The 26,658-nt window shown below is 43.1% G+C and overlaps 1 protein-coding gene and 1 long non-coding RNA gene across 2 annotated transcripts in view; one reads left to right on the plus strand and one right to left on the minus strand.

Annotated features, from left to right (window-relative positions):
* SHC4 (SHC adaptor protein 4) overlaps nucleotides 1-26,658 on the minus strand; it is a 55,520-nt gene that overhangs the window by 8,274 nt on the left and 20,588 nt on the right. The window contains exons 4-9 of the mRNA XM_079953544.1: nucleotides 13,131-13,194; nucleotides 10,833-10,952; nucleotides 10,193-10,246; nucleotides 9,447-9,498; nucleotides 5,270-5,396; nucleotides 3,153-3,330 (exon numbers count right to left, since the gene is read on the minus strand). Coding sequence (XP_079809670.1) covers nucleotides 3,153-3,330; nucleotides 5,270-5,396; nucleotides 9,447-9,498; nucleotides 10,193-10,246; nucleotides 10,833-10,952; nucleotides 13,131-13,194 — 595 coding nt within the window. The remainder of the gene's footprint in view (nucleotides 1-3,152; nucleotides 3,331-5,269; nucleotides 5,397-9,446; nucleotides 9,499-10,192; nucleotides 10,247-10,832; nucleotides 10,953-13,130; nucleotides 13,195-26,658) is intronic.
* Nucleotides 9,306-12,945, plus strand: LOC307203052. Its single transcript, XR_013833109.1, has 3 exons — nucleotides 9,306-9,388; nucleotides 10,164-10,350; nucleotides 12,317-12,945. It is a non-coding gene; the product is annotated as an uncharacterized lncRNA (long non-coding RNA).

Raw genomic sequence — 26,658 nt, forward strand, 5'->3', positions numbered from 1 at the left:
AGAAAGATTTAGAAATATGGTCAAACCTGAAGCTTTCCTTGTTAGGTCGAATTGCTGTGATCAAAATGAATGTATTGCCTAGAATGTTATTTTTGTTTCAGACATTACAAATTGTTGATAAACTGGACTGTTTCAAGAAGTGGCAGAAAGACATATCTAAATTTGTCTGGCAGGGCAAAAAGCCCAGAATTAAGTTTAAGATACTTACCGACTCTAAAGAAAGAGGGGGGTTTGCCCTGCCGGACTTAAGACTTTACTATGAATCGGCAGCTTTCTGCTGGTTAAAAGATTGGCTACTTCTTGAAAATGCAGACATTCTAGATTTGGAAGGATTTGACAATAATTTTGGTTGGCATGCATATATCTGGTATGACAAGGTTAAAGTGTATAAGGGTTTTAAAAATCATATTGTCAGGAAAGCACTATATAATGTATGGATACGGTATAAAGATTTACTGGAAAACAGAACTCCCAGGTGGCTTTCACCTATGGAGGCTAAGGAAGTAAAGAAACTTAATATGACAACCAATTGGCCGAAATACTCTGAGATTTTAGAACAAGAAGGTGGTGAATTTAAATTACAAAGTTATGAGAAAATAAAGTCCAAGGTACGAGATTGGCTCCATTATTTTCAAATAATGGAGGCCTTCAAACAAGACAGGAAAATTGGCTTCCAGGTGGAGAAATCGAAATTGGAAACAGAATTGTTAGAACCCAATACTAAGAATTTATCAAGAATGTACAACTTGCTGTTGAAGTGGAATACAATAGATGAGACAGTGAAGTCTGCTATGGTTAAATGGGCACAGGACATAGGTCATGACATTATGTTTGCTGACTGGGAGCAGTTATGGACCACAGGTATTAAATTCACGGCATGTAATGCCTTACGAGAAAACATTATGAAAATGATTTATAGGTGGTACATGACCCCAGTCAAGCTTGCGAAGATTTACCATTTGCCCAATAACAAATGTTGGAAATGTAAAGAGACTGAGGGTACCTTTTTCCACCTTTGGTGGACCTGCCCAAAGATTAAGGCCTTCTGGGAAATGATTTATAACGAAATTAAGAAAGTGCTTAAATGCACCTTTAACAAGAAACCAGAGGCATTTCTCTTGGGTATGGTCGGCCAGTTGGTGTCGAAGAAGGATAAGAATTTCTTTTTCTACGCTACTACGGCAGCAAGGATTCTTCTAGCAAAGTATTGGAAGACACAAGAGCTACCCACGCTGGAGGAATGGCAGGCGAAAGTGATTGACTTTATGGGATTGGCAGAAATGACCGGCAGAATCCGTGACCAAGAGAAAGAGACTGTGGAAGAAGATTGGAAGAAATTTAAGATGTATCTTAAGAATTATTATAAAACTGAGGAGTGTTAAAATGCTGAGGGAAAAGAAGACGTAGAATTGCAGCGATAACTGGGTTTAAAAATTTAGGGTGGAATAGAGAAAGAGGACAAATTTATATTTAATTGGGTAAGATAGGTTGCTGAATAATGGTACTAAACTAAGGATGCAAAAAGGGAAAGGTATGGGGAAGTCCGGGAAAAGAGGGTTACGAAAATAAGGTTAAGAAAATATGAGTTTGTTGTTTGTTTGTTTTTATGTTGTTTTTTTTTGTTTGTGATAAAAAATTGGAAATTAATAAAAATCATTTAAAAAAAAATATATATATATATTTCAACAATCCCAAAGTTGGACAGTCAGCAGCACAGATGTTGTAAAGGTGTGGTGATCTGTCACTGAAGAAGGCAACAGTGGTTATCCAGACCTTGTGGCTGGTTGTGAAGGTGGCCCCATGACAGTTCAAGCTTCAGGACCGCAAAAATGTAGGTCCGCCACTGGCTTCTGGGTTGGCCAAGCAAGGTATAAATATCAAGAGTCTGACATTTTTATCTTTGCTGGCTTGCTCTAGAAGGCTCCCTTGTCGCTGCTTTCTTGGCTTGAGACTCCAGCCCAGACTTCTCCAACCTGGTGCCCTCCAGATGATATGGACTGCAACACCTGCATTTCTCCTTGTCTAGGTTGACTCTTGAGCCTCAGAAGCCTCCTAAGTCCCGTCTCTCTATCTGAGCAATGTCTCACAGCTTACCTGTCTTGCTCAGCCCAAATGTCACTCTTGACATAGTGTAGCCTTCCCCAGCTTGTTGAACTACAACTCCCATCAGCCCCGGCCAGCAGCCATGGTCAATGGCCAGAGATAATGAGCAGCTATAAGCCAAAACATTTGGGTGACACCAACTTGGGAAAGTTTGTTCTAGTTATTTCTAGTGAATTAAATAAATCTCTTCTCATACAGTTAAATTTCAGTACAAGGCATGTTGTTAAAATTGAAATACTTTATTGTCACTTGTACAACTTGTATACAGTGAGATTACACGAGCACCCCCCACTCAGCTCTCTTAGTCTTAATTCCCCTCGTTTACTGACGCACACCCTCCAAACCCAAAAGTCAGTTGCCCTGTTGTTATCTTTTCATTCAGCAGCCTAACAGCCCACGGATAGAAGCTGTTCTTTACCCTGTTGGTGCGACTAATCATGCTTCTATATCTTCTGCCTGAGGGCAGGGGATCAAGAAAGTGCCAGCCAGGGTGTGAATCATCCCTGAGAATTTTCCTCCCTCTCCTGAGGCAACGTTCTTGCACTATTTCATCCAGCAGATTCACGGGACAGCCCATAATATCTTGTGCTGTATTCACCACCCTCTGTAGGCACTTCCCATCAGTTGATGTCAAACCAGCGTACTACTCCGTGATGCAGTATGAAAGGACACCTTCTATTGTTGACCGGTAGAAGGAGATCATCAAATATTGAGGGCCTTTTCAGTTGTAGCTCCCCATCTGCAGAATGCTCTCCCCAGTATGGTCCATCTGGTATCATCATTGACATATTTTCAGCACCAGGGGAATACTTATATTTCCCCCCAGGAATGTGATAGACTGAAATGGTGTCATTATTGTTAGTGTGCTGCCAAGCTTCCTTTTGCTGTTACAGCAGTTCCTTGTTCTGTTTTTTATGGTATTATGCATCTATATGTATGTTTTCAGTGTGTTGTAAGCTGCCTGGAAAACTCTGAGTAACAAGCAATCAAGAAGTCTAAATAATGTTAAATAATAATAATAATGTCCTATCAATAATAAACACACTTACTGGACAATATTGCTGTTCATAGTGCACAGGGCACTTAGTTCTTTGTTCTGCGGGCACCTTCAGCCTGGCATCTAATAGTCCACCTGCAGGAGGTTCTTTCCCTGGGATTTCATTATAGTATTCATGATCTTCCTTATCCTGAATATTCCACGTGGATCCACCAAGATTAACCACTTCCCTGTTCAAAATTAATCAACATTACAAAATGCACAACTTTCAAATGTGTCTCATAAAATGAGCTGCAAGTAGTTTCAAATGACATTAAATTAAATCAACCAGTGAATGCATTAACAATGTATTTATTATACAGATTCTGCTCTTCTGCTAATGGAACTCCCAGAATGGCTTCACTTCACAACATAAACAAAGCCAAGAAGTACATCTAAAACAAAGAAGCCAGGCAGCCATAAAATTAAACATTAAAGAACTCCCCGAAAGGAAAAGTTTTTATGTGATGGCAGATATACATCATAGCTTTGTGGGATCTTCGTAGGAAAGTTATTCCAAACATCTGGCACCACCACCAAAAAGCCCCTGTTATGCTCTCTCACCAAGTGGTCTGAGGTGATGGCACAGAGGGTGCGACTCCCCAGTTCAGTCAGGTCTATATGGCAATTTTTAATTGAGAATGTAGAGCTTCTAAGTGGGCCTTTTCTGTGGTGGAGTCTTTCAAAAGGAGTGGGGTAGCTCAGGTCTGGGAGCCAAATATGGCTTTCTATCTAACCTTCAAAATCCTGGCTCTGACCACACCCTTCACTCAACCTGCTTTTCACTCTAAGTGTTTTAGCCTGGTGAAAATATGTTCTTGAATTCTGATAATGCCTCTTTTTGTCCTGATGGAGGACAGAGAGGTTTGTGTCAATGTCTGTAGCTTACTGTACGATAATAAAATTTGCATCCATTGCCCCTCCCACCACTGGCATGTGGCTCTTGGAAGGTTGCCCAGAAGTGAAAGTGGCCCTTAAGATGACAATGGTTCCTCATTCATGTCTTTCAATGTAATGGTAACATTTTTTTAAAATCAAAGTTTTAAACAATCTTTTATAAACTGCTTTGTGAGGTCCTTCTGAAAGTGGTAGATAAACACCTTAAGTAAATAAATGTAGCATTTTGCTGCAGTTAGAACTGCAGCAAAATATTAATGAATTACATTGTAGTTGCAACCAAGAAATCTGAAAAATCTTCCGTTTGGATACCCCCCACCTCCCAGGGGCAAAAAACCCAAACTGTGCTGTGTCTTTTCTGTAAAAATAACCCTGAATCCTGCTTTTTAATTTATAATGAGAACATAATTTTATAAACGGCCGGGAACAGGAAAGAGGCAGAGTTCAAGTAGTCTGGTTAGGAGTATATAATTCAAGAATTTAATTGTATAATTCACTGTGGCTGGAGAAGCAGCCATTCAATTTGCAGAGCAATAGATGGACAACATTTCACATCTGATCATCTATAAGTGCGGAGCACTCAACTTATTCATAAGTCATGCCTTATACCACCAGCCTTTCTCAAGCTGTTGTCCTCCAGATATTTTGGACTACAATTCTCATCAGCCCCAGCCAACATGATGGTAATAGTCCCAAACATGTGAAGGGCACTACTTTGGCAAATGCTGCCTTATACAGAGCCAGACCACTAATCCAACAAACACAGTGTTAACTACTGTGACTGGCATCAGGTCTACAGGCTGGGGTCTTTCAAAGCAGCGCTGCTGGACATCCTATTACCAGGAGTGTGTGGGGCTTGAACCTAGAACCTGCACAAACCTAGAACCCACACACTGAGCATGAACTCTGCCACTAAGCCGTGTGCTCTTCTGCACAATTTACAATCTATTTGTGATTTTTCCTCGGAGTTTTATTTTCCATGGGATTTTATTTTAGGTGACCTTTAGGACTGCAACTCAGTTTTAGGAAGCAGTGTGTCCTGGGGCCAGATATGAGAAGAGCCTCATTTGGCTCCCAGGCCTGAGCGTTCCCAGCCCTGACATGATGCTCTCTTGGTAAATGACAAGGTATGGGACAGTAGAGATGTAGGGAGAAAGAGATACACTGCAAGGCCCTTGAAATCAGCATGCAAACAGCATGTATATTCACATTATTTCCCAGCACCATGCTGACCTTTCATTGGAAGCAATCAAAGTGGATGGATTCTTCAAGTACTGTTTGAAACGGAGCTCAAAAGCTTGCCCTATGGTATTTATGACTTCCTGGGCTATTCCGCTGGGACATTCCAGTATATGGCAGGCTAAAAAAACAACAACAGAGAAAAGTTGTGGAAAACAAATAAATCGTTGTCATATATTAAAAGGCTTAGGAGTCTGATTATCAAGAGTGCTGTGCAGGTAAAAGTTCCATTGAAGTGAAGGTTAGAACAGTTTCCAGAGTACAGTGGTGCCCCGCAAGACGAATGCCTCGCAAGACGAAAAACTCGCAAGACGAAAGAGTTCTTTTGAGGTGTTTCGCAAGACGAATTTCCCTATGGGCTTGCTTCGCAAGACGAAACGTCTTGTGAGTTCTTGCGAGTTTTTCCCCTTTCCCCCCCTTTTTCTAAGCCGCTAAGCTGCTAATAGCCGCTAAGCCGCTAAACCACTAATAGCGCTAAGCCGCTAAGCCGCTAATAGCCATGCTTCGCAAGACGAAAAAACCACAAGACGAAGAGACTCGCGGAACGGATTAATTTCGTCTTGCGAGGCACCACTGTATTTGATTCCAAAGGAATCAAATCTAACCTAAGTTCTCAAACTTTCCAACGGGGATCTGTTGAGAGGGTTGAAATTTCCTGAAGCCCACCAATTACAAAATGGCAGTGCAGAGGTGGAGCCACTAACAAAATGGCAGAAGGTGGAAGTGGAGCTTGGAATAATCAGCTGGCAATTGCAAACATCATTCTCTACCGATATCTGTTTGCTCTTTAGAGCTTGCTTAATTCTTTGAGGCAGTGGTTTCCTTATGCTAAGGAATTTCATAGTTCATCTTTCCTCAGGCCAAGTACAGACATTGGCTCTGGAGGCATACTGGGGAATACTTTTAGGGAGATAAGGATTTTAATCGTTACTTCAGACTTTCGGGAGTAAATTCTACTATGTTCAAAATTTAAGCCACAATGCTGTGCACACTCATCCGGAAGTTAGCACCATTGAATACAGAGTGACTTCTGAGTTAGCTTGCATAGAATTGCACTGTTAATTCTTTTAGCTTATCTTCGGGACAGGAGGTATTCTGTCCTGGGTATTCTGGGACAAACTGTTTTGGATGTCTCATTTCCACATCTGATATATCTGGAATCCCTGGAGTCATTTAGACAGTACTACAGGTGCAAATGTAAACACTGATTTGCATAGTCACATTATTATATTTTCTGTTGCCTTGCTAATGACTCTTAAAATATATATATTTCCAGGAACATAAACTCTTAAAAGTATATATTTCCAGGAACATAAATAACAGTATAAGAAGAGCCTGCTGGATCAGGCCAATGGCCCATCTAGTCCAACATCATGTTCTCACAGGGGCTGACTAGATGCCTGTGGAAAACTTGAAGCAGGACCTGAGCATTCTTCCCTCATGATGTTTCCAGCAACTGGATTTCAGAGGAATTATTGCCTCTGACCATGGAGGCAGAGCATTGCCATCAAAGCTAATACAGTGGTGCCCCGCAAGACGAATGCCTCGCAAGACGAAAAACTCGCTAGACGAAAGAGTTTTCCGTTTTTTGAGGTGCTTCGCAAGACGAATTTCCCTATGGGCTTGCTTCGCAAGACGTTTCGTCTTGCGAGTTCTTGCGAGTTTGTTTCCTTTTTCTTAAAGCCGCTAAGCCATTAATAGCCGCTAAGCCGCTAATAGCCGTGCTTCGCAAGACAAAAAAACCACAAGACGAAGAGACTCGCGGAACGGATTAATTTCGTCTTGCGAGGCACCACTGTAGTCATTGATGGCCTTATATTATTATTATTATTATTATTATTATTATTTTATTTATACCCCACCCATCTGGCTGGGCTCCCCCAACCACTCTGGGCGGCTGCCAACAAAATATTAAAATACAGTAATGCATCAAACATTAAAAGCTTCCATAAACAGGGCTGCCTTCAAATGTCTTTTTAAAAGTCTGGTAGTTGTTGTTGTCTTTGACATCTGGTCGGAGGGCGTTCCACAGGGCGGGTGCCACTACTGAGAAGGCCCTCTGCCTGGTTCCCTGTAACTTGGCTTCTCAAAGTGAGGGAACTGCCAGAAGGCCCTCGGTGCTGGACCTAATTTTCTTTTAAAACCATCCAAAACACTCAAACTTTCTTCCTGGGGGGAAGTCATTCCATCTCCTTGATCATTTTGGTTGCCCTTTTCTGAACCCTTTCCAACTCTACAATATCACTTTTTGATGTGAAGTGATCAGAACTGAACAAAATATTCCAAATGCAGTAACACCACAGATCTGTATAACAGCATTATGGTATCGACTAGCCACATTTCCCCATCTTAGCCATCAGATGGCACTTTGAGACCACTCTGATAAGAAAGCTATCAAAGAATAAAGCCAACGATCTCTTCTTGGGTGTTTTTAACTTTCCCTGTCCACTAATGGACCTTGGGATTTCTTGTACAAAGGTAGGAGGAAAGGTCTTCACACCAAAAATCTTATGCACCCTGTTTTCCACAAAGGTTCACATTTTTTAAAGCCACTGTATGTGGTAGAATAAAAACTTAACTAAATGATATGCGAAATGTGTGCTTGCATTTCCATATCTTTAACTAAACCAAAAACAAAACTAATCTGCTCCAGGAGGGCCTGGTCAAGACTGGGACTGCAGTGTGGGGAGGGGGGGTTAACTCTCCCCATCCCACATTTACTGTATTTTTCGCTCTATAAGACACACCAGACCACAAGGCGCACCTAGTTTTTGGAGGAGGAAAACAAGAAACAAAATATTCTGAATCTCAGAAGCCAGAACAGCAAGAGGGATCGCTGCGCAGTGAAAGCAGCAATCCCTCTTGCTGTTCTGGCTTCTGTCATAGCTGCGCAGCCTGCATTCGCTCCATAAGACGCACATACATTTTTCCTTACTTTTTAGGAGGGGAAAAGTGAGTCTTATAGAGCAAAAAATACGGTACCTAGTTAAAATTGCCACAGCTGCTATTTGCCCTAGGGTGGAAGGCAGCTCACCTTCTGGGCAAATAGAACCTGGCCGGCAAGGAAGGATTTTCATCAGGAAAACCAGTAAGCAGTGTAACTAGTAAACAACATGTTGCCCGAGATGGGCTACAGACTACAACTCTTCTTCCCTCACCTCCCCAGCCACTTCCCTGTTGCCTAACGATTGCATGCTCCTGACATAGTGGCAGCATGGGCATGCCTTGCCTAATTCTGAGGAAGGGGTCTCTCTTTATCACCAGGCACCATGGGTGAGGTTGCCCAAAGAGTCCTGCCGTTTGCCACAACAGTGTTAAATTACTGTTTAAAGTTATCGCAAAACTTTAAAGTCACTGGTTTCTACAAACTAGCATGTCTTTATTATATACTGGGACACAGATGGCGCTGTGGTCTAAACCACTGAGCCTCTTGGGCTTGCCGATTGGAAGGTTGGCGGTTTGAATCCCTGCGATGGGGTGAGCTCCCGTTGCTCTGTCCCAGCTCCTGCCAACCTCGTAGTTTGAAAGCACGCCAGTGCAAGTAGATAAATAGGTACAGCTGCGGCAGGAAGGTAAATGGCGTTTCTGTGCGTCCTGGTTTACGTCATGGTGTCCCATTGCGCTTGAAGTGGTTTAGTCATGCTGGCCACATGACCTGGAAAGCTGTCTGTGGACAAATGCTGGCTCCCTTGGCCTGAAAGTGAGATGAGCACCGCACCCCATAGTCGCCTTTGACTTGACTTAACCATCCAGAGGTCCTTTACCTTTTTATTATACAGTCATACCTCGGGTTGAAGTAACTTCAGGATGAATATTTTCGGGTTGCGCTCCGTGGCGACCCGGAAGTAATGGAGAGCGTTACTTCTGGGTTTCGCCACTCGCGCATGCACAGATGCTCAAAATGACGTCACGCGCATGCGCGGAAGCGCCAAATCGCAACCTGTGCACACGCAGACACAGGTTGCATTCGCTTCTGGATGCGAACGTGGCTCTGGAACAGATCCTGTTCACATCCAGAGATACCACTGTATATCATTTCAGTTCTACCATTTGTATCTGGCTCTCCCTCCAAAGTATGGTCGTCTCATGGCAACATTTTGAAGTACATGGAAAGTGAGTGGAAATTATTATATTTTATATGTGCAACGTTACTGAAAATGATTGCGCCTACCTCTTTGATTAACAGGGTCTTTAGCAACATAGGCAACGTAGTCCGTTGTATCCTAAAACACACAAAGCCAAAAAGGAAAGAAATTTTATTTCATGAGCTTAAGCCACTACAATGCGGTCATTCTATTTTACAGCAGACTCCTACCCCCACCCCCACCCCACTTTACAAGAAAGCAAGCAGGGATACTTAAGGACACTTCCAGACTATTGCTTTTTTTCGGGCAGGATTCAATAGACACAAAAATCAGGTTGCACAATTATAGTTGGTCAGGAAGCCTTGCTCAACAAACCTATTTCTTCAAGAAATTAGGCTTTTTGCAATAACAAAGATGAAGGGGAAATGCACTGGCCAGTGGAGGATAACATTTGCTTTGATGCAACGTCATCTAACCTCCCAGCCAAAAAATAATAATCAGAATGAATGCTCATTAAATAGCCAACATAGTCTAATCTCCTCACAAACAAATCAGGATGAATGAATAAACAAGTCATCTGGAAATGGCCTAAAACAGAGTGACAACAAAGTATTATGTTTTTAATGGTCAAGGAAAAGCAAACTACAAGCTTTTCCATATGAAACAAATCCCTCAGTTATCATTTAAAATGAGCCTTTTCTCCTAATCAAAACCACAGAAGGGTCAGAAAGACAGGGAACAATTTAACTTGGAAACGAGTCACATATGAAATGAGACAACTGACAGACAGTGTGTTATAACAGGTTCTTGAAGTTCAGAAGTTTGTACTTACAGGATCACCTCCAGAAGCAAATGAAATGGACTGCATGTGGTGATTCGCAATAATCTGGAAAAAAAACACAACAACATCATTGTCGTCATCTGTTTATTGGCATGCCACTTTCCCACAAAATGGCGTCCCAAGTGGCTCACAATCTCAAATGAACAACAGTAAGTATAACAATTCAAAGAAGGGATTAGGAGCAATTAAAAACAGTTAACTATGCTAAGGTGCTACGCAGCTAGAAATCACCAGCGAGTTACATCGTAGAAAAAGAACAAAGAAGCAATCTACAGTCGTTTTAGTTAATACACATTTAGGCTAAGTTACATTGGCTGTATACACACCATACATTTAAAGCACATGCCTCCCCCTCAGAATAATCCTGGAAACTGTGGTTTGTTATTGGTGCTGGGAATTGTAGCACGACTGGGGGTTAAGCAGCAGTAGGCTAGCTTCAACCACACAAACGCATCTGCCTTCCAACCAGTAATTCAGAGGCATGCTTATAGCTCAAGGGCAAATTCCGACCAGGTGAAAACCTTAAAGGAGGGCATGAAATAGGAGGGCTGCTTGCAGAGGGGCTGTGGCCCACGAATATATTGAGGCCTGGAAGTTCCCCACCCTGATATAAAATAATGTGCCAGCCTACCTGCTGGGTCTCAATGTTCAGAAGAGTGAGGCTGGTTGTTGAGATGGTCAGTTTTGTATTCATGCCAGAAAACTGAAGGTTACTTTTACCAAGCACTGGAGATAAAAATTTAGCTGGAGGCTAAAAAGACAACAAAATGCCTATCCGTTAGTCTTCACATTTCACTCGTAACCAAGGAGAAATGAAATGAATTAATTATTACAAGGTATTTATTATAACACCAGGACCCTTGGAAGATGCAAGACATACCATTAAAGCAGTGATGGCCAAACTTGGACCTCCAGCTGTTTTGGGACTACAATTCCCACCATCCCTGACCACTGGTCCTGTTAGCTAGGGATGATGGGAGTTGTAGTCCCAAAACAGCTGGAAGGCCAAGTTTGGCCACCACTGCATTAAAGGAGCAACTGAGGGAACTTACAAGGATCCGAACTAGCATGAAAGAAGCCATGAAGGTGGTAGCAAGTAGCAACTATGCTGTTTATGGTACAAGGAAAGGGGGACTTTAGGTACTTAAAATGTTGTGATTCCAGTGTAGCAAAAATAGAATTTCTAGCCATCTGTAACATATGTAGGGGCTGAATGGGACCCAGGGACAAACTGGAAGGGCACAACAATATGGAAGGTATTGTGGCCCCCGCCCTACAAAGCCAAACACAATCTGTGTAGTGCTGGCATATTCAACTGCAGTAGAGGCTACTGAGGCCAGCTCAACAGATGAAGGAAAGATCAAGATGCAAATATAAAGATGAAACAAATTAGAGTTCTGCCCTTCCTTGACAACAGAGGTGGGGAACCTCTAGATGTTGTTGGACTACCACTTCCATCATTGCTGACCATTAGCTATGCTGGCTGGGGCTGATGGGAGCTGTAGTCCTACAACTTCTGGAGGGCGACAGATTCTCCACACTTACTTTAGAACTAGCCGAGCTACAAATACTACTGGGGTGTTTGTGAAAGATGGAAGAGGTGATTACCATAGTGTTGGAGGAGAGAGCTGAGGATGACTTCTTTTGCGGGGCCCAAGCTACCTGGGGAGGTCTGGATAGCTGAGCAAACAAACCTCTACCATCTGCAATGAGGACACATGGGATAACCAAAGTGGTCCAGTCCCAATGTAGGCATCACTGATATTTCTAATACAGTGGTACCTTGGGTTAAGTACTTAATTCGTTCCGGCGGTCCATTCTTAACCTGAAACTGTTCTTAACCTGAAGCACCACTTTAGCTAATGGGGCCTCCTGCTGCCGCCACGCTGCCGCCGCACGATTTCTGTTCTCATCCTGAAGCAAAGTTCTTAACCTGAAGCACTATTTCTGGGTTAGCTGAGTCTGTAACCTGAAGCGTATGTAACCCGAGGTACCACTGTATTAACATTGAATTTAGTTGCCAGTGGCGTGTGGGGGAAGGCAATGAAGATACCTTCAGTTTAGTGCCAGAAACTCAGGCTGTGTGTTACTCTCCTTTTTTTCTTCCCTCTAGAGGGACGCCTGGCATAAAATGCTGGTGAAATATTTCAGCATTGCTAGTGGCTGCTAATCAAATAACAAGCACTTTAAAGTAAATGCAAACACTGTTGTTCAATGTGGTTTACCTTCACTGTGGATGTTCCTTGATTAATTACCTATCTCACTAGAAGCATAGATATGTTCGTATAGTTACAGCCATTGTTACACAATATTTTAGTGATTAATCGCTTGTAAAATAAATAAACAAATATAAAGAAAATGGCCCTTTCTCTCTAGGTTTGTATGCAGCATGGCATATAAAACAATACGTCTTTCACTGATAGCAACTATTCCTATTTGATGGAATGTACACATCCACTTGCCCAAGAGGGAGCTGAATTGGCTAGGAAAAGAATAAGCCACGGAGGCAGTGAGAGATTTTACTTTCTTGGGTTCTATGATCACTGCAGATGGTGACAGACCCTTATGTTGGGAAAGATGGAGGGCACAAGGAGAAGAGGATGACAGAGGACAAGATGGTTGGACAGTGTTCTCAAAGCTACCAACATGAGTTTGACCAAACTGCGGGAGGCAGTGGAAGACAGGAGTGCCTGGCGTGCTCTGGTCCATGGGGTCACGAAGAGTCGGACATGACTAAACGACTAAACAACAAGTTTCTGAAAGCAGCAGGTAGGAGGAGTCTTACGCCTTTGGGTGTATTGCTGTTGCTTTAGAAATGCTGCTGCTTTGGGATTAGCCTGTGTCTGATTGCTCGATGCCTTCTCAACTTAAATATATTAAAACAAGCAAATACTAGTAAATGGTAAATTTCCAGGAGTTCCATATTTACCTTCCTCTTTTTTATGCCTCCTTGCGTTCCTGGTACAGCTTCACACAGCCGACTTATTGCTTCCCTTTGAGAAAGAACAAATAGCACAGACAGTTGATGATGGAGCAATGTGGTTTATTTATGCAGCCTTAGCTTCAGATTCAGACAGTGAATACTTATTTTCAATATTTAAGTCCCCCTTTTTTTGGCTTCAGCACAACCACCTTCCAGAAAATAACTGTTAGTAACTTACAAGGGTATGGCCGGCCGGCCTTTGGGCGAGTGGGACATTTGTCCCAAGTGCCAGTGCTAAAGAAACTAGTCACTGCAGCCACTGAACTTGCCCCCTGCCTCTCGCAAGCAACCAGGGGCTGCAGTAGGGGGTAAGGAAATAAGGAAGACAGCTGGTCCAAGACATGCGAAGAAACGTTAAAACAAATTTCTCCACTCCACTGTGCAAACTTTATCCTCTCCCAAACTGGTTGTAGTGATGCAGTGGGGTGTTAAAGCAGTTGTGTGTTTACTTTGTACTCTGTCTCTACTTATCATATAAAAATCAAAGCTACCGAACATAGCTCTACCTTTGGAGTAATTCTGGGGATTTCACTCCTTGTTAGAAACGTCTCTGAGGTTTTTTTCTGCAGCATATACAGTTTATGAAAATATAAATACATAAATGTATCATTTGTAGCAACAGCCACCCACCTGAAGAAAGGGGTAAGCATCCATTTCCTTACTCCTGGAATACTTTGTCCAGTTCTGGGCACCATAATTTAAGAAGGATATTGACAAGCTGTAATGTATGCAGAGGAGCGTGACCAAGATAACCAAGGGTTAGGAGAGCAAGCCTTATGAGGAATTGTTGAAGGACCTGGGTAAGTTTAGACTGGTAAAGAGGAGACTGAGAGGAGATATAATAGCCATCTTCAAATATCTTAAGGGCTGTCATATGGAGAATGGAATAGGCTTGTTTTCTCCTGCTCTGGAGGCTGGGACCCAAACAAATGGATTCAAGTTACAAGAAAGGAGAATTCAACTAAACATCAGGAAGAACTTTCTGACCATAAGAGCTGTTTGACACTGGAACAGACTCCCATGGGAGGTGCTGAACTTTCTATCCTGGGATGTTTTTAAGCAGAGGTTGGATGGCCACCTGTCATGTTTGATCTCGTTGAGATTCCTGCATTGCAGGGGGTTGAGACCCTTCTGACTCTACAATTCTATGATTCTATGAAAATACTTCCAGTTTGGGGTGGATTTCACCGTATATTACTTTTTACAAAGCCATGGTTGTTTAGTAGCAAGCATGGCACAACTGGGTGCAGGATCTCCAGCCTCAAATCTTTGTTTAATCAAGCAGCTCAATAGATAGCCTAGAGAACCAACCGCAATCTATCTGAATAACCAACCTTGCAGGGTTGCTGTGAAGATTTTGAAAGTGTGATTGATTTCAAGCTGCCTTAAACATTTGTTGGCAAGGAAGGGTAGAAATGGGAGAGGGGGGACACCCAAAACTTCTAATAAGATTCCCTTTCCAACCCAATTTAAGTGAATGTCTCTTTTAAAGATTCTGTGTCCAGATGGGGGAAGGGAGGGGAGGGAAGCAGATGGCTAATAAAGCACTTGCACGCTTAATGACCTACATCAAAGACAGGCAAATTACACACCATATAGTCAAATGACAAGCTGCATTCCCCTTCCTGATGCCGCCATGGTTCAACAACGAAACCACTGATATAAGATCAGTCAGAATCTCTGTTTTGGCATGCAATGTACCATTTAATTATCCTCATTACAGTTATGCAAGGAGAAAAGGAGTTAGCCTTGCCAAAGGCCACTGTCTCCATGAATCCAAAGGGTGACTGTTTGAGTGGAATAGCTTTTCTTGCAATCCAGCTTGGGATATCTTGGTAGATCTCTGAGTAGATCAGGGGTGCCCAAACTTTTTTCAAAGATGGCTGGATTTGATGAAGTGAACATGAGTGTTGACCTTTTTTTAGGATTGGAGTTGTTGAGTTTGGATTGGAGTTGAACTTTTTTGGGGGGATTTTGCCACAGAAAATAAACTGCCACAGGGGCCAGATTAAATCTACCAGAGGGCTGAATTAGGCCCCCGACATGGAATTTGGATGTGCCTACAGTAGATCAAAAAGTGTTTTTGACTCCTAATTGCCTAACAACTGAAAGACTTCCCCACTGCTACCCTAAATGAGACTGCTAAAACAAAGACACGTTTAGCGACCAGGAATGTTTTAAGGTTTTTTTATCCTGGGCTGGCTGAGCAGTTACCAATATGCAACCTGTAGGAGGAATCTGCCAAACTCAGAGTCAGAAGTGGACACGCACCTGATTTAATCCAGGCGTGATCATGACCCAGATCAGATTATGGATCCACTTTGTAATCCAGTTGTGTGGATTCCTTTATGAGACAGCCCTCCCTCTGTTAATCTAAAATATTATGTTTAAATGTTTTTAAAATAGGTTATTCGGCCACCTGTAGTAGCTAGCACATGGGACTCCTTGACACTGCACACCTGGGATGCAAATACAGCAAGTCTCCCGGGGATTGTAGCTGGTGGGGGACGGGGGGGGGGCGGGACACACACGACCCATACACAATCCCCACCCCGAGAGCAAGGAAATGTCAATTAGTCATTAGTAGCGGAACTTCCTTTATTTTCATTCAAGGCATGAGGCAGCAAGAAGCCCCGTCTGCTAGCTGCCCAAGGCTGTGGTTGGTGGATTATCTCTACTTCAATGGATTTGTCCATTCCTAAATTGACACACAGCTCTGAGGCAGTGGACGTGACAAACTGGTGGCATGTGAGTGTTAACAAGATAGTGGTACTCCTTGATCCATCACTTTTCCTGGATACTTATCTGACAGCAGCTGGTAAAGGTAAAGGGAATCCTAACCATTAGGTCCAGTCATGGCCGACTCTGGGGTTGTGGCGCTCATCTCACTTTACTGGCCGAGGGAGCCGGCGTACAGCTTCTGGGTCATGTGGCCAGCATGACTAAGCCGCTTCTGGCGAACCAGAGCAGCGCATGGAAACGCCGTTTACCTTCCCGCCAGAGCGGTACCTATTTATCTACTTGCACTCTGACGCGCTTTCGAACTGCTAGGTGGGCAGGAGCAGGGACCAAGCAACAGGAGCTCACCCCATCGCAGGGATTCGAACCGCTAACCTTCTGATCAGCAAGTCCTAGGCTCTGTGGTTTAACCCACAACGCCACCCGCGTCCCTGCAGCAGTTGCTAGGATGACTTTTTTTATAAGTTTCTGTAGAAATGCTAGCTGAAGATGTACCTGGAGAAGGCAGGTGTGGTTTGTCATCCATGCTTCTGTGACACCCTGCGCCCTAGACTGGTCTGCCTTTGAATACAGTCCAGAAGCGTCAACTAATCCAAATGCAGCAGCAAGATTTTTATTTGGCTCTCACAGGTTAGCGCATAACTCCGATGTTATGTTCATTAGTTACTTTAGCTTCCTGTATGCTTCTGGGCTGTTCAAAGTGCAGACTCTAGCTAAGGGGTCAGCAAACTTTTTCAGCAGGGGGCCGGTCCACTGTCCCTCAGATCATGTGGGGGGCCGGACTTTTTTTGGGGGGGGGGGAGGAATGAACAAATTCCTATGCCCCACAAATAACCCAGAGATGCATTTCAAACAAAAGGACACATTCTACTCATGTAAAAACACGCTGATTCCCGGACCGTCCACGGGCCGGATTTAGCAGGCGATTGGGCCGGATCCAGCCCCTAGTTTGCCTACCCATGCTCTAGCCTTTAAAGCCCTCAGCAGCTAGAAACAGGTAACCCAGAGGACTACTTGTTCCGTTACAGGTTTATCCGGGAATTAGGATAAATGTCAGACGCCCTGCTCTTTGTGACATCTCAGGAGATTTGGCATAGAATCGTGGAATTGTAGAGTTGGAAGGGACCTCATGGGTCATATAGTCCAACCCCTTCTTGTGAGCACAAGAAACAGAGGACTCAGGTATACAATGTCAAATAAAACGGTTTAAGTGCAATATACAATGTGACACAAGATGGCGATGGTGAGCCTTATGGAAAATTCAATGTATCTTTTAAAACGCTTTTTTTTAAAAAAAAGCATGAAAACTTTTTTCTTATATTCATCCAGCTTTTCCTTAATTTCCTTCGTTAGTTTGTTAAAATTCTGTTGTTCTGCATTTCTTGTTATATTTATTCCCAAGTACTTTATTATATTTCTTAATTTTATGTCTATTCTTATCTACTTCAAAAAAAAAATCGTTTTTCATCTTCACTGTAGTTAAATATCATCATCTCTGATTTGGACCAATTAATTTGCAACCCTGTTATTTCTCCAATTTTTTTTTCAAATGTGCCTCTAACACCTGAATATTTTCCAACGGATTTTCAATTGTCAGCAAGGTGTCATCTGCAAATAAGCTCATTTTCTCTTTTCCTTTATTGCTTATTCCTTTTATATTTCCATCTTCTCTAATTACATTGGCCAGAGTTTCAATGACCAATACAAATAAAATTGGGGAAATTTGTGTAGATTCCACCAGAGCATTCTTGGTGATGCTATCACAACATTGTACTGTCCTCCAAAATGATATTCACCAGGCTCCCTCACTGTCTTTTACCAAAACTGAATACACTTTTATTTCAGTGGACTCTATTGTTGCTTGTAGCAGATTTATTATATAACAACTTTTAACTTTGCTGCTGCTGCTATGTTTGTGTTTTCCTTTGCTTTAAGAGCTGATTGCATTTTGATATTGCTCTTAGAAACTGTTTTACTTGCATTTTTTAATTGATTGTATAGTATGATTTTATGGTTATGTTCTGGATGCCATTCTTAGTCCTTGCAGAAGGACAGCAGGATATAAGTAAATTATTGATTATTATTTTAAATTCATTTCAACTCCCTTCTCGCGAGCAATTAATCAGAGAAAAAGTTCTTGCCAAGCTCCTAGCTACTAAATTGGCCTTTATAAGGATGCGGGAACTCTTCTTCCAAGCATATACAAGGGCCCAACAGTGAATAAAACAGACTGGCCTCTCATGTAAGGAAAGCACACTGAGAAGATGAATGAAATGGGGGGGGGGGAATGAGGGGCAAACTGAAATTTGGCAATAAATGAATGCTCAGCTGCTTTGCCCAAAGACCCTCTGGGTAGAATGAATAAGTCCAAAGCAAATACAATAACAAGGGTTCTCATTCTTGAATGTGAAAAAAATAGCAGGACTTCAGGAACAGCTACCCACTCCAGTAATTTTCCCCCCAGTGGGAGGTCAAAGTTTGTTACCAAGTGGTCCCCATTATTTATATTGTCCAGTGGAAAATGCTTTGCTGAATAGCCCAAAACCTTTACCCCCATGAAAGAATTTTGGCCATCTCAAGAGACCTAACGTAAAGACTGAACCATGAACTAGGCAGTCTTGAGTTCAAATCTTTCCTCTCAGTTAAGAAGCCTCTCTCTTTCTCACTCCTTTCTGTGATACTGAGGTAATACTGGCCTATTTTATAGGGCTGTTATGCCATTTCTAGCTCTTATGGCTTCAGGAACTACAGGCTTAGAAATGTAAGCTATGCACAGTGATATTTCAGAAAGCAGAGGGCTGGCTACATAAGGTTTGCAGGGGACTGAGGCAATTATAACTAGCAGAAGCCAAGTGATGCAAAAATAAAGATAAAATATGAAACATGCTTTTCCTGGCATGGTATTTAAGTTGCTTTGGCACCTGTGATCTTAAAAGAAAATAAAAAAAATCAGCACAGACACAACCTCTGCTTCATCTTTAACCTCCTGAGAGCAGTTCATTCGATCAGAAATGCCATGTATACCAATCATCAAATAGTGAATCGTAGTACTGCACCAATAGTACCAAAGTATTTGCTTTTTAACATAAAGGCCCACATAAAAGTATCTACTAAAGATGCTATGTTAACATTTATGTTTCTTTTTGGATGCCTGGCTGCCAAGGTGTTGTTGTATAAAGAATAAATAAAAAAAAGACAACAGACATACAATCAAGCCATCCTGCCAACAGCACCTGGGTTCCTTGGGTACTGCCAGGGCCCCTGTGGCCCCCTTTGAAAACGTTTCTGGGTTCGCAATGCCATGAAGTGGTACTACGTTAGGGTAGTCGTCGTTAGGGTCCAGTCGTGGCCGACTCTGGGGTTGCGGCGCTCATCTCGCTTTATTGGCCAAGGGAGCTTCCGAGTCATGTGGCCAGCATGACTAAGCTGCTACTGGTGAACCAGAGCAGCACACGTAAACCCCGTTTACCTTCCCGCCGGAGTGGTACCTATTTATCTACTTGCACTTTGACATGCTTTCGAACTGCTAGGTAGGCAGGAGCAGGGACCAAGCAACAGGAGCTCACCCCGTGGCAGGGATTCGAACTGCTGACCTTCTGATCAGCAAGTCCTAGGCTCTGTGGTTTAACCCACAGCGCCATACATTAGGGTAGGGTTGCCATATTTCAAAAAATTGAAAATCCAAAGATATTGCAAAATCGCAAAGAAATTGGACGTTTTTGAGCTATTTCTGAGGAAAATTGGCAAAAACGACACTGCTCAACATCGGCTGCCTATGTCCAAATTTGCCCAGACATTTTGTCAATTTCCAGCCGGACACTGCTTGCGGTGGCTGCAGTATTCTATATATGTCTGGAAAATTCCAGGTGTATGGCAACCCTACATGAGGGCAGTGTGGAAAATGAAAATAGTAGCTCCTGGCCCCAGTCATCCAGCACTGCCACAAAGTAAGCTATAAAAGGGCCACTGATATACAGTGGTGCCCCGCAAGACGAACGCCTCGCAAGACGAAAAACCCGCTAGACGAAAGGGTTTTCTGTTTTGGAGGCGCTTCGCAAAACGAATTTCTCTATGGGCTTGCTTCACAAGACGAAATGTCTTGCGAGTTTTTCCGACTTTCTTTTCCTCCCCCCCCCTTTTTCTAAGCCGCTTATCAGCTGATCCGCTAAGCTGATAAGCCGCTAAAAGCCGCTAATAGCGCTAATCCGCTAAGCCGTCAATGGACTTGCTTCGCAAGATGAAAAAACCGCTAGACGAAGAGAATCGCAGAACGGATTCTTTTCGTCTTGTGAGGCACCACTGTAGATGGTTCCCACCAGAGGGCACTTCGCACAGGGGCCACCTCAAACCCTGAAGCTGTCCCCACAAGCAACATGATCAAAATGGCAAAGATATGACTATAAACATGAATAAGCAGCAGCAATCAAGGGATAAAAACAGTAGCTTTGTCTTCAAAGAAAGCCTGATAGGAGAGGTTAGTTTTCACCATCTATTTTAATATTGTTGCAACTCACCCTGGGACTTTTTAGTGAGAAATCTAACAAATAACTAAACCCACCTCTTAGGGAATGCAGTTCCAACGCATAAGTTCCACCACCACCAAGAAGGCTCTGTCCACATCCTACCGACCTAATCTCAGAGAATGGCAGAATGTGGAGCAGAGCTTTGTGCAAAGATCTCAGGTGATGTGAAATTCCTGATTGTCTGGAATTCCTTTACTGACACATATGGACTTAGGGCTTGTTGTTTGTTGCCCTTCAGCTTTAAAGAGTGCTGGTTTTCACAAGGAAAGCTCTAGGACCAAAAAATAAAGTAAGAAGACAAGTGCACAGACAGACCTATGCCTGGAAAGAGTGAGGCAAAAACTACATGTGGATAGCCCCTTCATGAAAAGCACCTTTAAAAAAGAAAAGAAGAGAAACCGCCACTAAATTCCTCTCTATACTTCTCTATTAAGATATAGCAATGTATCCCATTGATCAGCTAAGGAAACACAGCTTGTCTTTATTACCACTGCTCTATTTTGTCAACTGGTATCACTTTCAGGCAAGAACAATATATTGCAATTACCAAGGGCAACTGTAACTGTTCTGTATTGTTTTCTTTTTGTAATTGCAATACTGTAGGTAGAAAGACAGACAAACAGATATATACATACAAGCTGATGTGTTGGTTACTTTGGGAAACCTTGAATGTGTACACACCCACCCACCCACCCACCCACCCTGTTGTCTCTAGGTCAGGTGGGGGGGGATCCTCTTTTAGGCATTTATGAATTAGCCTTGAGCCCTTGACACAGTTCTGTTTTGCCTTCCCCCATCTGTTTAAATTGTCTATATAGCATTGGACTGAGCCTGACAATTACACACAGAGGTGGAAATCGCAAAACCAATTTGATTTTATCCAGCATATGAGGAATTTGTTACTTTTATTGCCCTGAAACTGCATGAAACCAGCCATTTCATGCTAAAAGCATCTGAAACTCTTTTGGGTGTCAAGGAACTTGCCAGCCCCTGAGCCTGCGGTCTTCTAGACCGTCCAGAAAAAAGAATTTTGTTGAGGAGGAGAGGCAATCTTGCAACGAACACTGGCCCACTTTGTTTATTGTTTCTCCAAATGAGGCTGGGAGCAAGGAGGTGGGCTGATGTAAGTGAACAAGAATGCTGTTGAAGATTCGATTTTAAGCATCTGAGGCCCTTCCTTCACCCGCAGAACAGAAAGGGATTGTATGTATTGACAAAGTAGAAAGTCTAATCATCAAGATAAAATCAGCCTTATCCAGTTAGCCCCACAATTTCAGATGCCTTCTAACTCTAGCGGTTTTGCCTAGCTGCTTTCAAGGTTTAATGTAGCTATCCAACAAGGTATAGATCCCAACTTTGTTATCCCGTAAAGGTCCCAAAACTACTGTCAGCAAGACAGAACATGAGAGAAACCAAACAAAACGATTTAGAAAAATCATGAACTGTGTACTAATAAAAGGAGGACAGCCAGATCAAGTGCATGCTAACTTTTAAATCTTATTTTGGTTTCCAAATTCTTTTACAAAAACAACACAGTACGAAACATAGAACCAAGAGTAGCAACCACGGGCTGAGAAAACAAGATGGCGGCTGTAACAACTTCTCCTCCGTGAACCCTCCTGGATTACAAACCTTTTATAGCCTTTTACAGCCTTTTATAGCCGTTTTTATAGCTGTCTTTACTAGACCAAGAGTTGTTGCTTACAAGTGTTATGTTCCCAAAGATCTGTCCCAAACAGGAATAGATTGGATATTCTCTTGCCCCTGAGACTAGCCGGAAAGGATTAGCGCCCTATGTCCAAGCATGTAATCCAAACAAATTGGCCCAGGAGTAAAGCCCATTGAACTCAATGGTGCTCTCTTCCGGGAATACAGAATTGTACTGCAATGAACACATACTGAATTGTATGTGGTTTTGTGACACTTGTAAAAAATACTGGTGTATATTATACTAGTCCTAGGCCAGGCATAGGCAAACTCAGCCCTCCAGATGTTTTGGGATTACAACTCCCATCATCCCTAGCTAACAGGACCAGTGGTCAGGGATGATGGGAATTGTAGTCTCAAAATATTTGGAGGGCCAAGTTTGCCTATGCCTGGCCTAGGGTATCCACAGCAGGTATTAAAATGTAGGAGTGCCACAGGTTGCAATGATAGTCTGTGCATTAAGTCCTATGCAGCTGTTCAAGCTATGTGCATGAAATATACATGTAACAGAAAGAAAGAGAATTGGCATTGTAGTGGCAGGCCCCCTCCTCAAGCAAAAGATGATCAGGTTAAAATCTACATAGAGTTTATGCACACACTGACTCTCTTGACTCCACTATTGCATGTAGACAGCCCTTCTTACTTGCAGTTGTATACAAGTGAGACTTGCAATAATACATTACAATGCTTCTGCTCAGGATTCCAGGCACCCAGCCTTGCCCTGTTCCAGGATACTCCATACCCCCCAATTGCAAGCATCTAGGTGTAACGCGGGGGACGCAGGTGGTGCTGTGGGCTAAATCACAGAGCCTAGGACTTGCCGATCAGAAGGTCAGCGGTTCGAATCCCCGCCACGGGGTGAGCTCCCATTGCTCGGTCCCTGCTCCTGCCAACCTAGCAGTTCGAAAGCACATCAAAGTGCAAGTAGATAAATAGGTACCGCTCCGGCGGGAAGGTAAATGGCGTTTCCGTGCGCTGCTCTGGTTCGCCAGAAGCGGCTTAGTCATGATGGCCACATGACCCAGAAGCTGTACGCTGGATCCCTCAGCCAATAAAGCGAGATGAGCGCCGCAACCCCAGAGTCGGCCACGACTGGACCTAATGGTCAGGGGTTCCTTTACCTTTACCTTTAGGTGTAAATATGTTAATAAACCATACTTTTTAAAGACGCTAGCCACTGCTGTGCCTTATCTTCCCAACAGAAGCACAACCCTGGGTAAGCACCTGGAACCCCTGGAACGTCACACAACTCATGGAGATTGGGGTGGTGTGTAAGAATATATACTACAACACACAGAAGTTTTAAAATTATTTAGGAGTGTTCCAATGTGTAAGCGGCAACTGAATGTTTACCTTCACTTCTTTTTGCTTTCCAGAATGAGATAGAGCTTGCTTCTACCACTGTATGGTAGAAAGCAAATGTGAAATGTTTATTTAAGTGTTGGGTATGCAATCCGTTTTTGTTGTTGTTGCAAACTTAACAATATGCATAAGTTAAGTGCAACAGCAAAAAGCTTCCGACTGCCAAGTATGAGCAGTCCATTAAGGCTGAATGGGAGCTTTAATGACTTAAGCTTGTAACAATTCATTTTCAAAGGCATTGCTTCGGCTTTAATGCAGAAGCCTCTTTTAATAACTAGGCACAGTCTTCCACCCATTTCTGCATCTTCTTTATTGATGTTGGAAATGCAAAAGAAATCTAGCCCACCCTACCCACTGGATTCTTCTTTCCATTGTTTGTCTCTTGCTGGGGATACCATCCTTCACTATGTGTCCTTGGGCACCCACTCCTATCTGACAAAGGAGATTCCTTGGTTGGAAGCAAGATATACCACTGTCATGACTAGGAACCCCTGTGTATATTGGATATGTATCCACAAGTGCAGTGGAATGTGCAAACAGGTGTTGCCCCACCTCGTCCTCCTTAATCCAGCATCCCAGACACCAAAATACAGTGGTACCTCAGGTTACATATGCTTCAGGTTACAGACTCCGCTAACCCAGTACCTCGGGTTAAGAACTTGTTTCAGGATGAGAACAGAAATCGTGCTCCGGCAGCACAGCAGCAGCGGGAGGCCCCATTAGCTAAAGTGGTGCTCCAGGTTAAGAACAGTTTCAGGTTAAGAACAGACCTGCAAAACAAATTAAGTTCTTAACCCGAGGTACCACTGTATATGTAATATCTCCTAGCAGGTGGTAAGGGATAACCCTGGACACAGGCCTTCTAACAGATGCAGCTCTTGCAAAAACATAGCTTAAACCACAGAGCCTATGACTTGCTGATCAGAAGGTCAGCGGTTCGAATCCCCGCGATGGGGTGAGCTCCCGTTGCTCGGTCCCTGCTCCTGCCAACCTAGCAGTTTGAAAGCACGTCAAAGTGCAAGTAAATAAATAGGTACCGATCCGGTGGGAAGGTAAACGGCATTTCCATGTGCTGCTCTGGTTCGCCAGAAGCAGCTTAGTCATGCTGGCCACATGACCCAGAAGCTGTACGCCGGCTCCCTCAGCCAATAAAGCGAGATGAGCGCTGCAACCCCAGAGTCGTCCACGACTCGACCTAATGGTCAGGGGTCCCTTTACCTTTTTCCTTTACCTACAGAATCAAACCATTGGTTCCTCTAGCTTAAGTATTGTTTACACCAGGTGCTGGGAACCTCTGGGCCTCCAGATATTGCTGAACTACAACTCTCATCAACCCTACCAAGAATCACCCAACCAGATCTACACTGACTTGGCCGCAGCCCTCCATAACGTCAAAGAGAGAATCTTTCCCAGCCAGACCTGGAGATTCTGTGTATGGAGCCTGGGACTATCCTGTATATAAAGAAGATGCTCTGCTACTAAGTGATGACCCTTCCCTTTCCTGCCAGGCTGCTGGCCCCTGCACCTAAGTTTGGACACAAGCAAAGGCAGCTGAGCCTGCAGGGTTTAGTGCCCTACGGGAAGCACGGGGGTCTTCCACTGCTGTGCTTTGGCCGCGGTGTAAAATAGCATCCTTTGTCACCATTGCATGATTTAGGTTAGGTATGGCTGAATGTCAATTTCAGTTTCTTATCTTTCTAATCTTAACTTCCCTATCAGTTTGCAATTCTTTTTTTTTTTTTTTAAGTCTTGCCTCTCTCCTTTTTCTTCCTGATCCTGCTCCCTCATTATTTTGTGTGTATGTTTTCACCCAAACACAATGTTTTAGGTTACAGCATGAGGGTGGGAAGAAATTCACAGAAAGGTCCAAAGGTCTGCTCCTGGATGTATTGAAGATGAACTTTCTAAAGCAACTGTTTTCAGAGCTTTTGTGGTGTTTTTTATATTCTTCACAATGATCAGATATATAGGTTAATGACATGTGGTCTGAAAAATAGGAGAGAGAGAAACCTGCTTGCCCTCTGCAATCCTTTGAATGATGTCACTGCTCTGACAATTTCCTACAATTGTGCTGTGTGGCCCAAAAGTCAAAATATTAAGAAGCTGTTGCCTCAGAATCCTTCACGCCACTATCAATTTCACCAAGGTTGGGGGGGGGGGAGCAGAGAAAAAACTGGAATCTTGAAAGACACACTCCTATCTGACCAGAGTCTAGGAAAGCATGCCTGTTCTCAGAGGAAAGGCATATGAGATTCCCCTCCAACATGTGGAAGTGAAACACAGGAGAAATTAATTCCAATCTTAGATTTAACATAGGAATACCACATCTGTGCTTCTGTACAGCAGAAAATCTGTTTGCAGAGGAAGTTATAGACGTCTCAAGATGACATACAGAACAGTGTAGTTCATGCTTAAATAGCCTTCAGGGAACCATGGGTTGTCTTTATTGCTTCCTGCTCAATGGAGACATTTTATGATATTCATTCGTATGATTGGTGGTGGGCAATATATTAGTGAAATAATATCTAGCTACAGGCTCTTCGCGGCTTTCTAAGCTGAAGCCTGAGACTTGCTAGCCTAGTAAACAAAATGCATTCAACACCAACCACTGAAAGTCATTTCCCTTCTAATATCACTTTGATAAATAGTAGTGATATAAACAGAGACCATGACACAATAATATGTTCTGCGTGGCAACTTGAGAGACAAAAGGGCAGCCAAACGTATTTTCTAGACTGGTTTTTTTTTCCAGACCATGCATGCAAAAACAGAAGAAAACAGGGCAGTGATTCAAATGGCCTGGTGCCCATTGTAAATGTCAGCCTCTTCTAGTTGCATGCAACCAGGCATCTACGACGACTAGAAGTCTTGGAAGAAGATGTACATCCTCATCTACATCAAAAGAAGCATTCAGTATCTGTTCAGTGGAGTTCATATGAACATCACAATGTGGACACTCAGCTTCATCAGCTACATGTCTAGATGCCTGGACAGATCCCTCTTGGTTAAGGACGAGGGAGAAATTTCATTCACTTCCCATTTAAGTGAACAGACTTCATGCACACATTCCAAACAATACGGGGACCAAAACACACCCGCCCTTCAAAATCTGCACTCCTTTGAATTTAGCAATGCAGTTCTCC

Source organism: Podarcis cretensis (genome assembly GCF_951804945.1).
Source record: "Podarcis cretensis genome assembly, chromosome: 14".
In the NCBI taxonomy this organism is placed as follows: domain Eukaryota; kingdom Metazoa; phylum Chordata; class Lepidosauria; order Squamata; family Lacertidae; genus Podarcis; species Podarcis cretensis.